Genomic DNA, 16,425 nt, shown 5'->3' with positions numbered 1-16,425 from the left:
CATCTATTTGAACTGGTTCAGATCGAGGTAGCGGTAGGTATCGAGGTCAGATTCAGATGGTCGGGGATCAGGTGACGTGCGTGATGCCTTCGGCGAGGTTATCAGGTTTTTTCAATAGGTGTTCACTTCGCGACAAACATTTAATAGGTTAGGGAACGGAACGAAAACAGCGTAGGTGCGCACAGATCAAAGGTTCGATAAACACTGCCACTGCCTCCAAGCGAAAAAACGGGCCTACTAGATATTGTTTGTTTGCAGAGCCAACAGTATTTTAATGCCACATATATCACTTATATTAAANCTGCTCTACCACTTGAGCTATCGTGACCTCGATCCACTCGGACACTAACTTCCCATCTCAACCCCACCTTTTGAATTTTCCCTCCTTTTTGCCATTTTTGAATCCCGCTCATGCCATTGACTTTTTTATCTCAACCAAAACACCTTATTTAATTGTAATACTATAAATAATACTATAAAATCTATATATATTATAATAATTAGTTGTTAGGAAATAATAATAAGAAATTATTATGATGTATAATATAATGGCTGCCTAAGAGTTCTGCATTAATTACAACTAAAATTAAAAGTAATAAATATTGTTCCGTACCTTACTTTGGCAGAAAACTTATCGCCATATTGATAATAACAACATTCATCAAATTTATATAAAAATTACAAATTTTATTAAATTAATTATACAAACTATAATTATTCTGTTAATTAAAAAAATTAGATTTTAATTGTAATTAATTTTATATGATCTGTTAAGAATCTAATATTTTTTTATATTTGCAAATATACAGTGTATATATACTGTTACTTCAGAATTAAAAAATAAGTTGGAGGTAAAAACGGTTAATTTTCAATTAAAAAAGGCAGTTTGATTTTAAGAAGTGTCCATGGTCACAAACACCAAATAAATCTGCTCATATATAAAAAAAAGTAAATTGGTATTTTGACATGTAACTTTCTACATCTCATTCTCTGACATATTTTCCTGCGTCATTAAGCAAAGGTTAGCTCGAAAGGATAATTATAAAAATCATTTCAATAAATGTCCGATTGTCACAGGTAAACATCGTGAACCAGCCTAACATTTACTACAGTCTGCAAATATTTAAGGTCAAATTCTTCCCCGAAACCAATCAATAAACAACATGAATATTATTTTTGAAACAAACAAACTAAAGTACAGTAAATTTGTTATCGTACAATGTTGATTGATAATAATGAAAATAAAAATAATTAATTAATTTAAACCTGCCATACTTTAACAGCACAATTTTCAAAAGTATTAATTGAAACGTAATTAACACTTAAGAGTTAACATTAAAACAATATAAAATGTGTTCTTTATTATAGAAAAATCTAATCGCCTGAGCTTGCGTATTGAAAATGTTTGTTAGTTTGCTCAATATTCCACTAATCCATTTACCTTGTAGTGATCAATTTACCAAGTTACTTCTTGCAATTAATTATTCTTTTTATGTAAGGTTTTCGTTGAGATAAAAAAGAAGTCACGATAGCTCAAGTGGTAGACCAGCGGCGTATATTCCCGAAGGTCGTGGGTTCGAATCCCTCTCGTGACTTTTTTACCTCAACCGAAACCTTACATAAAAAAATAATTAATTAAAATTCCATTAATATTTAACATGATAAAATTAAACCTTGCTCTTTTGACAATAACTGTTCGATTATCATGACTGGGCATCGGCCTTACGTGTATAGCCCTGTTTGAAAATGTCTAGCAAGATCCAGTTCTTCGCCGGAACGAATCAGTAAAACCAAACTATTTTTAAAATAAACATATAAATAACAGTTAATTTTTTATCAAACTGTTTGACGATAATGAATAGACTGATTATCTATTTTATTTTATTTTTATAAACGTATAGAAATGATAACTAACTAAAAATGCGTATTGCGCAAATAACACATGAACACATTTCCGGTAGCCGGTTCTGCGTATTTTATCCAATATTACGTTAAAAATTACATTTAAATTATCCAGATTTTAAGCTGTTTTTTCATCATCTCTTCGGACCACCGGCTCTTATTGTGACATGTAGTTCAAAAATTGGCCTGAATTCCAAACTCTCCCTTGTGGACTTTTTGAAAGTGAAATAGAAGATCTAAAAGCCCTCTTCCACAACAGTTGGCCCTCAACTTTAAGGGAACTTGTTCAGGACCAAAACCTTTTCCAGGCACTCAAGACAGTAAGCCTGAAAATTCATGGCCGACAAATATAGAGCTCGTATTTTTTTATTCATTTAATTAACGGTAAATACGCTTTAATAGGCTCATATTCTCTCAAATTCTCCTCAAATTTGTAAATTCTAGTCAACATATTGTCAAAATCGTCCCCCCCCCAAAAAAAAAGATTTTATATATATATATATATATATATATATATATGTGTAAAGAGGAAATCAGCAAGGGGAGACCCATTAGTAGCTTAGGATAATTTAAATTAAAAAAATAAATTCCCATACCCTCCTCGTTCCTCGCTTTCGTAAGACCCGAGGAAGAATATATGCTCGTACATTTTCAGGGCCTCCCTAAAGTACTGCGGGGTGGTGAATGGGTTAAAAAATATATAAAAAATATCTCTGACCTCATTATTCGCAATGATTTAACGAAGTGATCAGATCGAAAAATAAAATAAAGCAAAATTGGGGGCGTCGGTGGCCGTATCGGTTTAGGCGTTAACACGGCGCTCATCACTGTAAGGTAAAGGTCCCGGGTTCGAATCCAGCGGCCCTGTATTCGAAGCCGACATACTTACAAATGGGCTTTTTTTCAAAAACATCGGCACCAGGAGGGTTTATATTGCTGCTGCGAACCCTCGTTAAATAAAAGAAGAAAAAAATAACCAAGATTGTTATAAATGAGATTAAAAAATTAAATATTTACAAAAACCAAAATTCAATATTAGTTGATTTTAGGTTTCTTTAGCACTTTTAACTAATACTTTTCAATGTAAATTTTGGAGCATTTTCTTTCTTCGATTTTTCTACCTAAAAAATTGTAATTCCTCTAGATTTTAATTTAATTAAACCTTACGACAATATTACAATAAATTAAGGTTTTTAGTTGAGATAAAAAAAGTCAATGGCACGAGCGGGATTTGAACCCACGATCTTCGGCTAGATACGCCGCTGTTCTACCACTTGAGCTATCGTGACCTCGATCCACTCGGACACTAACTTCCCATCTCAATCCCACCTTTTGAATTTTCCCTCTTTTTGCCATTTTTTTAAATGTCGAGTAATCGGATTGGATTCTCGACGACAAATGAAATGGCCACGGAGAACTTTAGTGAAGTATACTTCATTTATCTTATTAAATTTACTACGTTTCGTGGTCCGATTGACCAATTAATATTACAATTAATTAAGGTTTTCAGTGAGATAAAAAAATCAAAAGCACGTGCGGGATTCGAACCCACGACCTTCGGCTAAATACGCCGTTGCTCTACCACTTGAGCTATCGTGACCTCGATCCACTCGGACACCAACACTCCCATCTCAACCGCACCTTTTGAATTTTGGTGTCCGAGTGGATCAAGGGCATGATAGCTCAAGTGGTAGAGCAGCGGCGTATCAAGCCGAAGATCGTGGGTTCGAATCCCGCTCGTGCCATTGACTTTTTTATCTCAACTAAAAACCATAATTAATTGTAATAGATTAATTGGTAATGCGGACCACGAAATTAGTGAACTTATGACAATATTTGGAAAACACGTCATTCTACTATTAGTCTATGTTAATAACGTTTATATTTTATTTCATTATAAGTAAATAAAATAAATATGTAATGTGTGGAGATTAGTGGCCGTTAGTCTATGAAATCGTGTGATGCGGTCTGATGTGACGTAGGTTTCAGAAAAACATTTTGTTTATCGTGCCAACGTTTCGGTTTTTATTGAGATCATCTTCAGTGCTCAAAATGTTTGTTTTCTCCGTAATTGTGCCATTCAGAATTACGTTGAAACGGGTACGGAGGTTTGCGGGTCAATTTAGAGCCGACCTTCTCCACAACAAAAGGAAAAACTGATTTTTTAAGTGGAAATTCATCTCACTCAGATTTTTCCTTTACCATTTGTCACAGATTTTCATTAAATTAAGGGATTTGGAGTGTTGAAGGAAATTAGCTGCAAAATCATCATTGGGTATGTTCTATGATTGCATACTTTTTATTAACAACAAAAAGTGTAAGAATTTTTGGAACTATATATAATATATAAATTTATTTATAAAATATATGTATAATATAATATACATAAGAAACCTGTAATAATATTATAATATACACATTTACAAAAGAGAATCATATAAGATGTGTTGTAATTATACAATACTTTTACAATATACACTGAATATCAGATTTTAAAGTATAATTTACATTATAGAAATTCAATTACAGAAAAAAGTTTTATTTTTATATATAATCACTATTCTAGCTATGATATAAAAAACATATATACAGACAAACAATCTAGTCTTTATAAAAAAAATTATGATAATTTTAATGTATCTACATAATTATGAGCCATTGATGTATACATTGTAATTAATATACATGGTTTTTCCGGCCTGACGTATGTAAATTAAGGCACGGTTTAACGCACTGAATTTATGGGGCAAAACTGTACCCCGGAAGAATAAGAATCCCGTTTTAATGCACTTTAATCACATCCTACACATTATGCTAACACAAAGCTTACATTATATCAGATTAAATTTTAAAATCCTACACTAAACTAAAGACCGACGTTGTTGAAGTTTTTTGTACACCAAGTCTCCAAGTATTGTCCACCTATATACACGGAATAAATTAGGATTCGTTGAATTGTATGTACAAAAGAACAACAGCGATCATGTAACTATTGAGAGGATCCATGGGACGAATTTCGATATCCGCGTGCAGACTCCGGGAAGATTTTCCTCCCCGCACCCGATCCCCCAGGAGATGATGCCCGCCAGGAAAAACCTGCCGTCTTTGCCTTTAACCTGTAAAGGACCTCCAGAGTCTCCCTGGAAAAAAAAAGAAGAGATTATGTTTCAATTTGTATGCTATACAGAAAAAAATACTATTCACAATAGACGGAAAGAAATCGTGTAACAAGTTTTGTCGGAATCCCTTCCCCGGTCTTTACCCTCATAAAAATATAATCGGATCGCTTTATAAAAAAAAGTAAAAAAAAAATATTTTACGCCATTCCGAGGGAAATATCGACGCTTTGCGCGAACCCTTTCATCCCTCCATACATGGTGGAGTATTAGATTTTATATCTCGGGAAACGAAAGGAGATGTCAACAAAGAAACACACTTTCATCCCCCTTTGCAACTCCCTCATCCCCGCCGCACAGTGTGGATCTCCTTTTTACCGATTTGCAATTCTACTGCTTGGGTTATTCGCGTTTTCACCCTGCGACTTTCTACGCCCTTGTTTGCGTTTATACTGGTTTTGAATTTGCAATAAATTACAGCCGAGTGAAAGCATCCTTTCCGCTATTATGTAATTTGATTTAGCTTTGCGTCTGCTCCAGTCTAGGAAAATTCAAACCGCAAAATTCAATAAATGTTCTATTACAAGCGATGCGTAAATCGTTTATCTATGGACAGAATACCGGTTTTGCCACCAAACTTAATAACTGTTTTTAATTAAACTCATTTGACTGTAAAATAAACTTGAAATTTATTCTCCTTACGTTTTAAGAAAAGCTTTTGTTATCTCTTTGTAATTTTCAATTTAATTTTAAATACTCCTTATGAATATTAAAAAACAAAATTATCGCGTCAAACAATAAAGAAATTCATCATTGAAAAACTAAATACATTCAAGGGGATGGTACGGACGTACTACCAAGGATTTTAATGAAACTGATTGGTTATACATACATTTTAAATATTAATTTTTTCAATCAATTAATTATTCTTTCTAAGGTTTTGGTTGAGCTAAAAAAGTCAGTGTCACGAGCGGGATACGAACCCACGACCTTCGGCTAAATACGCCGGTTTTATTTCAATCAAGACCTTAGAAAGAATAATTAATTGATTGAGAGAAGCATCTTGGTCAATTGACTACGAAAACGTAAATGGATTAATATTTAAAAAGTAAAAGAAGTATCACTTCACTAACAGATCCCCGTGGTCACTTCATAAGTCGTTGAGAATCCAATCTGATTACACGGCATTTGAAAATGGCAAAAAGAGGGAAAATTCGAACGGTTGTAGGTTGAGATGGAGAGTTGGTGTCGGAGAGAATCGAAGACACCATAGCTCAAGTGGTTAGAGTAGCGGCGTATTTAGCCGAAGGTCGTGGGTTCGAATCCCGCTCGTGACACTGACTTTTTTATCTCAACCAAGACCTTAGAAAGAATAATTAATTGATTGAAAGAAGCAACTTGGTCAATTGACTACGAAAACGTAAATGGATTAATAATTAAATATAAATACTAAATATATAAAAAAGTAATAATGTGTGGTGTTTATTGACCGTTAATTAATGATCATTTGGAGATCATGAGATGCGGTCTGGTGTGACGTAGGTTTAGAAAAGCATTTTCTTTATCGTGCAGCGTTTGGATCTTTATTGAGATCACCTTCAAAGCTCAAAGAGTTTGTTTTCTGAGTACACGCCCCTGAAGATGATCTAAATAAAGATCGAAACATTGGCACGAAAAAGAAAATGTTTTTCTAAAACTACCACTGCCAGACCGCATCTCAAGATCTACAAATAAAAAGTAATATACTAAGAAAGTGAATCATTTTTACTTTTTTTGCCTTTTTTTAGTAATTCTGAATGGCACAATTACGGAGAAAACAAACATTTTGAGCACTGAAGATGATCTCAATAAAAACCGAAACGTTGGCACGATAAACAAAACGTTTTTCTGAAACCTACGTCACATCAGACCGCATCTCCCGATTAATAATTAATATTTTTCAATTGATTAAGGTTTTTGGTTGAGATAAAAAAGTCAATGGCACGAGAGGGATTCGAACCCAGGTGGGGTTGAGATGGGAGGTTAGTGTCCGAGTGGATCGAGGTCACGATAGCCCAAGTGGTAGAGCAGTGGCGTATCAAGCCGAAGATCGTTGGGATCGAATCCCGCTCGTGCCATTGACTTTTTTATCTCAACTAAAAACCTCAATTAATTGTAATATATTAATTGGTCAAGCGGACCACGAAATTAGTGAATTTAATGAATTTAATGAATTTAAATGAAATATACTACACTAAAACTCTCCGTGGCCATTTAATTTGTCGCCTAGAATCCAATCCGATTACACGACATTTGAAAAATGGCAAAAAGGAGGGAAAATTCAAAAGGTGCGGTTGAGATGGGAAGTTGGTGTCGAAGTGGATCGAGGTCAAGAAAAGTCAAGTGGTAGAGCAGCGGCGTATCTAGCCGAAGATCGTGGGTTTGAATCCCGCTCGTGCCATTGACTTTTTTATCTCAACTAAAAACCTTAATTAATTATAATATATTAATTGGTCAAGCGGACCACGAACTTAGTGAATTCAGAATAACCTTAAAATTCCTTTTGTCAATTCTAAAATCCAGATACATAAAATCCCACAATTCCCTTTCATTACACCTCATTCCTTTAGTTTTAATTATCATATATTATTTCCCAATAATCCCCCAATGAAATTGAAGCGGCAGTGGCTTCGCGACCTGACGGGCAGCGAGTCATAGCACGTAGACCTTACTAGAAGTCTCACTACTGAGTGATTCTTCACATTATAGTGCAACGTAGTTCCAAATTTTAAAGTTTGTACGTGTTGACAATTTTATTTATAGTATAAAAATAAATATTGTTGTAAAAAGAAAAATGTTTCTCTTCTTGTATACATTTTTTAGAATATAATTTACACAAAAAAAGGAAATAGTAAAATTTGTTACGATTTTCGTAGAAAGGCCTTGTTTAGTATTATGTTTTATCAGATTTAACTTCAATAGTCGTTATATTATTGAGTTAACGCTTCGGAGATAGAATCCACGGGGATTTTTTCTCTCTTTCGGCCCTTTACAAAGCTTTTCAAAGTTTTTCACCCGGGCATTTACATCGTAGAAATAAACAGAAGGAATCAACAGAAACGGCTGCAGCGTTTCCCAACCCCGGTCTCCCCCCCCCGCCGTATAAATATTCACCGTAAAACCTGTTAAGCAGGGAAAGGGGGCCCCGGCCGATGAATATTCCAGAGCGGTGAACGCCGGGGAAAAACAAATACTCGACAAGTAATTCCGCGCTTCTGTGAAACACAGTGGGGTCTACTATTTACAAACGTGTGGGGCGGGAATCCGACTTAAGCCCACAACTACTATCTACTGTATTGTGAATACCGAATTTTGAAGAGGCTTTGCTTATTCAACTTTATCTTTGAATATTTCGTCTGCGTTAAATATTGACTAAGACGAAATGAAAGAATAGTTGCATTTTAATAAAAACAATTGTTATTCTGTTTAATGTTACAAATAATGTTTATGTAGGGTATTGGTTGAAATAAAAAGTGAATGTCACGTGTGGGATTCGAACCCACGACCTTCGGCTAAATACGCCGCTGCTCTACCCTTTGAGCTACCTGGACTTCGATCCATTCGGACACCAACCTCCCATCTCAACCCCACATTTCGAATTTTCCCTCCTTTTTGCAATTTTTCAAATGTCGTTTTAATGTTTTATCTCAACCAATACCTTACAAAAAGATTAATTAATTGAAAGATGTTATTTGGTCAATCGGACCACGAAATCTAATAAATTTAAAAATAAGTTCGACACTACGAATAGTTCACAGCAAACATTAAAAAAAACATAATTATTAGTAGAAATACTTTGATTGAATATAAAAAATATATTTTGCATTGTATAAATTCACTTTTTCACATCCTAAATGTATTTGTTAAATGTAAACACTGTTTGTAAATCCCAGGCCCTGAAGATGATCTTAATAAAGATCGAAACGTTGGCACGATAAAGAAAATGTTTTTCTGAAACCTATCACACCAGACCGCATCTCACGATTTTTATAATTATCGATTAACCGTCACTAATCACCACACATTAAAAAAAGATTCGTTACATAACTGTAACACAACTGAAACCTTCATATTTTGGTAAGTTTTCTAATATAGAGAGTAGTTTTTTTTTATGCCAAATTTGTATTTATATTGTAAGTGTGTTTGGTTGATTATTTTCGGTTAATTTAAGTTTAATAAAGTTCTTTTGATTTGTGTAATATTTATCTTTTCATCACAAGAACATAAAAATATACAAGCATATCCTGCATTACAATCACAACCCTAAACGCATAATCAACAGAATAATCACCAACTTCAACTCAACTCTAAGACCATCCACTATCACTAATAACGCTACAACTATTCTATCAAACAGAGACAGTACAAATTACAAAAACATTCCAATTACCCATTTTCTCTGACACCCAGGCAGCACTTAGGGCCCGAGCCTCATGGGATGCGAAGGCAAAGAGTGTTACGAACTGCCTGGAGGGCCGCAACCCAACTCCTGACATGCCACATAAGAAAGGACATGAACCGGATAGAAGTACAGACAGAAGAAGCACTGGGCAGATACTGCCAGAAAAGGAGGAGACCGCAGAACACATTCTATGTTTCTGTGAAGGTCTGTGGAGGTATAGGTTCTTGTGAACTAGGACAAGAAAAACCACAAGAAAAATCCTACACCAAGGAGCCCCTGGAAAGGTATGGAGGCTGATTAATAGCCTGAAGCTGGACAGCGAGTTATAAATACCAGAGGAGCACAAGAATCTACCCAGGTCGAAGTGCAGTAGGCCTTGTGGTCACCTCTTCTATCCTTATCCCTATCCATTCCATCCGTTCACGGCCTATCACATAAATTAAACACATTTCTTTCTTCTGACACCTTTAAAATAGCCTTCAAAAACTACAAAATTATTCACACCCTTTTTTCCAAAATTAAAGATTCCACACCTGTAACAAATATGTCTGATGCAATTTACAAAATCATTTGTATAAATTTTCCGGCAACTTACATCATAAACCATAATCAAAATCCTTCAGCACTGCCTACCCACCATTTCAGTGGGTTCAAAACAAACATAAATGTAACTTTTTAGGAATAGTTTACATCAACAGAGATACATAGCATCAATTGCACAGACACATGAAAACTCAGCCGCAGCTATACTAATATCATAAATCAAATTCGATTTCAATAACACAAAAAATATACAATACAACATATAAAACAATCGTTACACTCTACACACCAAACAATTTCTACATAATCTAAATCGACAACAATTTATCCCACCTTTCCCTAAAATCCTGCCTATAATAATCCTGAAAGGTAACAATGCCCATACGACAAACTGTTCCCCTTTTTGTCCCATTGTCGACCCTTTCACTTCAAAGAACAAAAATGAATTTACGCAATTAATTATACACAATTTTTTCGAAATGAAAAATTTGTGTCACAGGTGGGATTCGAACCCACGACTTTCGGCTAAATACGCCGCTGCTCTACCACTTGAGCTACCGTGACTTTGATCGCCCATGCCACAAATTTTCCAGTTTGGCTACCCGTTTATTCCAATTGTAAGCAAATCGCGGCTTCATATAGAAACTCTTTTATTACCGATTTAAAGTGTTTCTATATGGAGCCGCTATTTGCTTACAATTGGAATAAAATCGTGGAGTCGAAATGAGAAGTTTGTAGCTCAAGAAGTAGAGCAGCGGCGTATTTAGCCGAAAGTTGTTGGTTCGAATCCCGTCTGTGACACAAATTTTATCATTTCGAAAAAATTGTGTATAATTAATTGAGTAATTATATAATTAATAATAAGCTGATAAACATAATTAAAAAGTTAGTATTAATTTCTATCCCTACTTCGTTCGTACTCCTTCAAAATCAAACATATATAAACAAAAAAACCACATTTATATCTTACTAACACTTGCAACAAGACACACACACAACCGTGACACATCTACACATAAAACACACACATTGAGTGAGTAGAAATATTTTGAATAAACCTAAAATTTCTATATTGCGTACGTCATTGTATAAATTCATTTTCACATGTTACATGTATTTGTATAATCCAAACAATGTTTGTAAATCCCTGGCCCTGAAGCTGATCTGAATAAAGATCGAAACCGATGAGACAAATAAAGAAAATATTTATCTAAACCTACATCACACAAGACCGCATCTCACGGTCTCCAAATGTTCTTTTGGTCATTTATTTTCTCATTGTGTTCATTTTTGTCGGTTTCCTTGTAATTAATATTGTGTTTGTGTGCTAGAGGTTTCCTCTTCACGTTGGGTAGAGTGTGTCTAAAAAAACAGCCAAATCTGGCACACAATATGACATATTTAAAAGCAAAAAGCAAGGTAGCGAAATGACATTCAGTTCAACGATGGAAGTTCTCGGAACGGGAAAGCGTGATGAAAGGGCCTTGGGGAGTGGAGATAGGATGGATTGAATGGCTTGTGTTAATTGTCTGAAATCAGTCGGTTCGTTGTCAAAAGGAATGTTGAAGCGATGTAGTAAAAAGATTTGACAATTTAATTGAGTACATTCGATTGGAAATATTGTACGCACTGGACATTCGATGGCTCGGCATAACGACACATTTCCAGTCTTAAGTGTTCGCAGTAATGTTTATTAAAAAGTTAGTTGAGTTTTGATGGTCCAAATAGACTTCGGTCCGGAATGTCTTCGTCTATGTTCAAGGTCCTTTGCTGTCTAGGTATAGTCGTAAGTATCAGATTTAAAGTCTATAGTTTCGTGATGTGTAGTAAACGGCTTCATCAGTTTCAATGTAAACACTGGGTATATTTTTCCTTAGTCAGTCTTGTCCTAACGAACTCAACGTTTTGTTTCAGACTTTGAGCAGCTCAAGGTGTTTTTTTTTTTGTTTTTTTTGTATGTTGTAGTTTAGTTGGTTTCTTGGATGGGATTCCGATTAGAAGACATTGCAATATCATTGGCGAAAATGGTACTGATACTCCGATAAAGGAAAGTCAATAGTGTGCAATGGTATACATGAAATTAGAATGTACCCTTGCGGGATGCCGGCTTGTTTTAGTCTTATATCTGACAACTCGTTGCCGCACCTTACTCTTAAGCTGTCAGTTAAATAAAATTCCAAGACAACGTAAAAGGGAGTGGATTCATAAAGGTAAAGTTTATAGAGGGTGCCTTTCACAAGAAAAATTAATTTTTAATTTGAATATACAAATTTATTTGTTTTTAATTATTGATTTATATTAGTGCTTATATTTTAAATGTTTTTTTCCTCGTTAGTAAAGATTCCGCTATATTTTGGGTATTTCAGAGAATGTGTCTACTTCTGGATGTGTAAGTAATTAGAAGAACAATAGAACAGTCAGTGTGTTGTATGTTTTGATTAATATTTATTGTCAGTTTCATCACATGAAGAGTAATAATGGAGCCGGAACATTATGAAAATACAAAAAAAATCTCATATAGAACAAGTTGTTCTATGGGATAATATGTACCTATACATCTACATTTTGGACTAAATTTAAACTAAATAAATAAATAAAAAATAGTAAAGAATAAAGTTGTATATACCTGTTCACTCTTTACATAATGCATTTAACAAATATCAATTAATTAATCTTTATGTAAAGTTTTGGTTGAAATGAAAAAATTAGTGTGACGAACGGGATTTGAACCCACGACCTTCGGCTCAATACGCCGCTGCTTTACCACTTGTGATATCGTGAATTCGGTCCACTCAGACACCAACTTACCATCGCAACCTATAATAGTTCAATTTTCCCTCTTTTTTGTCATTTTCAAATGTCGTGGAATCAGGATTCGATTCTCGGCGATAAATGAAATGGCCGCGGAGAGCATTAGAGAAAATATACTTCCTTTTACTTATTAAATCCATTGTATTTCGTAGTCCGAATGACCAAATAACTTCTTTCAATTAATTAATCTTTATGTGAGGTATTGATTGAAATGAAAAAGTTAGTGTCACGAGCGGGATTCGAACCCACGACCTTCGCCGTTGCTCTACCACTTTAGCTATCGTGACGTAGATCCACTGAGACACCAACTTCCCATCTCAACCAACGTTTCGAATTTTCCCTCCTTTTTGCCATTTTCAACTTTTTCATTTTAACCAATATCTTACATACATATTAATTTATTGAAAAAAGTTATTTGGTCAATCGGATCACGAAATACAATGGATTATTTAACAAGTTTCGATGTTCGAAGGTCAACTTCATCTTCAGAACACAGTTTAAACTTGTATTTATCACTATTTTTTAATCAATTTTAGATACTCTTACAGATTAACTTTTCCGCTTCCTCATTAATATTTTTTATTACAGACGGACTTTTCACTTTTGTACATTATTATTTTGTACGAAGTGGACAAAGAGGAAAATGAAAAATGTCTAATGAGAGCAGTAAACAGAGCCTTTGATTTACCCAAAACAGATGGATATTACACTAATAAGAAAACCAATTTAAAACGTAGAAATTTGTATTTTTAAAGACTATTTGTAGTTTGTGTTTCTTACTTAGTGCGCCTGCGTGCGTATGAAACAATATATAAATAAATTTTAATATTATGATTGCGTATATTTTACAAGCTTAAATTTGTTCATCTTTTGCTAATTGAATATGGTTGTGTATTTATGTGTGTGTTTTAGTGTCTCCGTGACTTTTATATTAACACCGAAGGCCACTTTCGATCGTTGTCTACCAAAAAAATTAGTATTCATTGCTCTTCCTCGCGGCCCTGACAACATCTAACCCATTCTTATAAATCCGTTAGAAATTCTTTTTGTTGGTAAAAAAAAGGCTTAAATATTTTCAGCCATGGTGAGTTATGTTTCATGACTTGAACAAATGGTAATTTCGGATTTCCACAATGACGAACGTTTACAGTTTCTATTCCTTTTAATTTTCTAATTCAATTAATTATTCTTTTCATCTAAGGTTTTTAGTTGAGACGAAAAATTAGTGTCACGAGCGGGATTCGAACCCACGACCTTCGGCTCAATACGCCGCTGCTCTATTCATTTGGGCTATCTTGACTTCAAGTGAATAGAGCAGCGGCGTATTGAGCCGAAGGTCGTAGGTTCGAATCCCGCTCGTGACACTAAATTTACATCTCAACTAGCAACCTTAAATGAAAAGAATAATTAATTGGAATAATTTATATGGTGAATTATGGCCACTAACAAATATGGAATTATTTTCTAATATGAATGTGTTATATTGTATTGTCAATATTTTTTATTATACTTTAATGTAATAAATTTAATGACTATATGAGAATACAGTACGAAAATCTAGCAGGATGTAGCGTCAGAAGAAGTAATAATTTATATAAAATAACAATAGTAATTGCAAATTTCGAAAACCTGGTCAAAAATATTGCCATAAATTCTTATTTCACTTCATACAATTCAGGAAAAATGGTAAAGGATTTTTTTATTTTAACGTATTTCCACCAGGTTGAAGTGATCAGATAGTTCAGACCGGATGAGATGGAATGACACAGTTTTTGCGAGGTTGCATAAATAATCGTAAAAAAAAACTGGGTTGTCACAAAGGATTTACCTGGCAGGCATCTTTCCCTCCCCTTTCGAACCCGGCGCACATGAATATGTCAGGAAAGAATTCGTGCCGTCCAGCCCTCAGGAACAAGTTTTTGCACTGCTCATTGCTAATGATAGGAACGGTCGCCTGAAAGAAAAAGAAAAACATAAAAAAACATGAATATGCAACAGTATTATTAAAATAGAAATTAGCAAGATTTTAACTAACTGCTGAAATTTTTAGACGGTTGTAAGTACTACATTATAAAAATGTACTTTTTTATGAGCAATGTCTCGTTTCAGCTTGCAAGAAAATCAACTTAATCTTTGCTTTGTCCATCTACAATTTTATATTAAAACCGGAAGAAAACTAGCAATTTAATATGATGTTATAAAATGTGAAACTTTTGCTCGTTTGCGATGCGAGAAGCCTGTCACTGTGTCTTCTCTATCATACATTAAACTTAACAATGAAAACTTTAATAATTAGCCCTGTTATTTTTGCAAATGTTCTGAATATTTCAATACATAAAAATTATACATTTATGGGTTCATATTTAATCTTTTGCAATTACAAGTATTAGGATTTAATTTATTTAAGCATTACCATCAAATCTATTAAGAAGAATTATAAATTTATATCTGCACAAAGAGCAAATAATAGCTTATTTTACACGAGTAACACAAATTATCTGTGTACCACCTGGGTTCGAATCCCGCTCGTGCTATTGACTTTTTTATCTCAACCAAAAACCATAATCAATTGAAAAATATTAATTATTAATCGGGAGATGCGGTCTGATGTGACGTAGGTTTCAGAAAAACGTTTTGTTTATCGTGCCAACGTTTCGGTTTTTATTGAGATCATCTCAGTGCTCAAAATGTTTGTTTTATCCGTAATTGTGCCATTCAGGATTACTAAATTCACTAATTTCGTGGTCCGCTTGACCAACTAATATATTACAATTAATTAAGGTTTTTAGTTGAGATTTGAAAAAATGGCAAAAAGGAGGGAAAATTCAAAATGTAGGGTTGAGAGCAGTGGCGTATTAAGCCGAAGATCGTGGGATCGAATCCCGCTCGTGCCATTGACTTTTTTATCTCAACTAAAAACCTCAATTAATTGTAATATTAATATATTTGTAATATATATTGTATTATATATTGGTCAAGCGCACCACGAAATTAGTGAATTTAATGAATTTAAATGAAATATACTACACTAAAACTCTCCGTGGCCATTTCATTTGTCGCCTAGAATCCAATCCGATTACACGACATTTGAAAAATGGCAAAAAGGAGGGAAAATTCAAAAGGTGCGGTTGAGATGGGAAGTTAGTGTCCAAGTGGATCGAGGTCAAGTAAGGTCAAGTGGTAGAGCAGCGACATATTTAGCCGAAGGTCGTGGGTTCGAATCCCGCTCGTGACACTGACTTTTTTATCTCAACCAAAGCCTAATTCCAATAATTTCCTCCTAAGTCTAATTAATTTGAAATTAGACTAAAATATATTAAACATTGGTCATTGGTTGAAGATAAATTGAGCCTGGCCATCTAAAAAGGACACCCTGCGGTACACAGCTAATTCGATTGACGATATTAGATATTAGACCCACGATGTTCGAATCCCGCTCATGCCAATGACTTTTTTATCTCAACTATAAACCTCAACAATTTCTAAAAGTCGGAAATTTATTAGCATTAGTATCTTTTTATAGCTACTAAAATACGTTTTTATATTTTTCAATTTTCATTAAAACATATTTTTTGTTAATTCCACTTTTAATGCCACATTTCGGGTCACATT

At 34.2% G+C, this 16,425-nt stretch overlaps 1 protein-coding gene across 4 annotated transcripts in view; it reads right to left on the bottom strand.

Annotated features, from left to right (window-relative positions):
- Positions 1-4,474: 4,474 nt before the first annotated feature.
- Positions 4,475-16,425, bottom strand: part of LOC106669148 (serine proteinase stubble) — a 302,112-nt gene continuing 290,161 nt past the window's right edge. For all 4 annotated transcript variants that reach the window (XM_024229269.1, XM_024229270.1, XM_014398448.2 and 1 more), the window contains 2 exons: positions 14,642-14,767; positions 4,475-5,042 (listed from right to left, as the gene is read on the bottom strand). In XM_024229269.1, the coding sequence (XP_024085037.1) occupies positions 4,884-5,042; positions 14,642-14,767 (285 nt within the window). In that variant the 3' untranslated portion in view covers positions 4,475-4,883. The remainder of the gene's footprint in view (positions 5,043-14,641; positions 14,768-16,425) is intronic.

The sequence above is a fragment of the Cimex lectularius genome, unplaced genomic scaffold (genome assembly GCF_000648675.2).
Source record: "Cimex lectularius strain Harlan isolate CLEC.00 unplaced genomic scaffold, Clec_2.1 scaffold272, whole genome shotgun sequence".
Lineage (NCBI taxonomy): Eukaryota > Metazoa > Arthropoda > Insecta > Hemiptera > Cimicidae > Cimex > Cimex lectularius.
The sequence above is the reverse complement of the archived record's forward strand: the minus strand, read 5'-3'. Positions and strand labels throughout refer to the sequence as shown.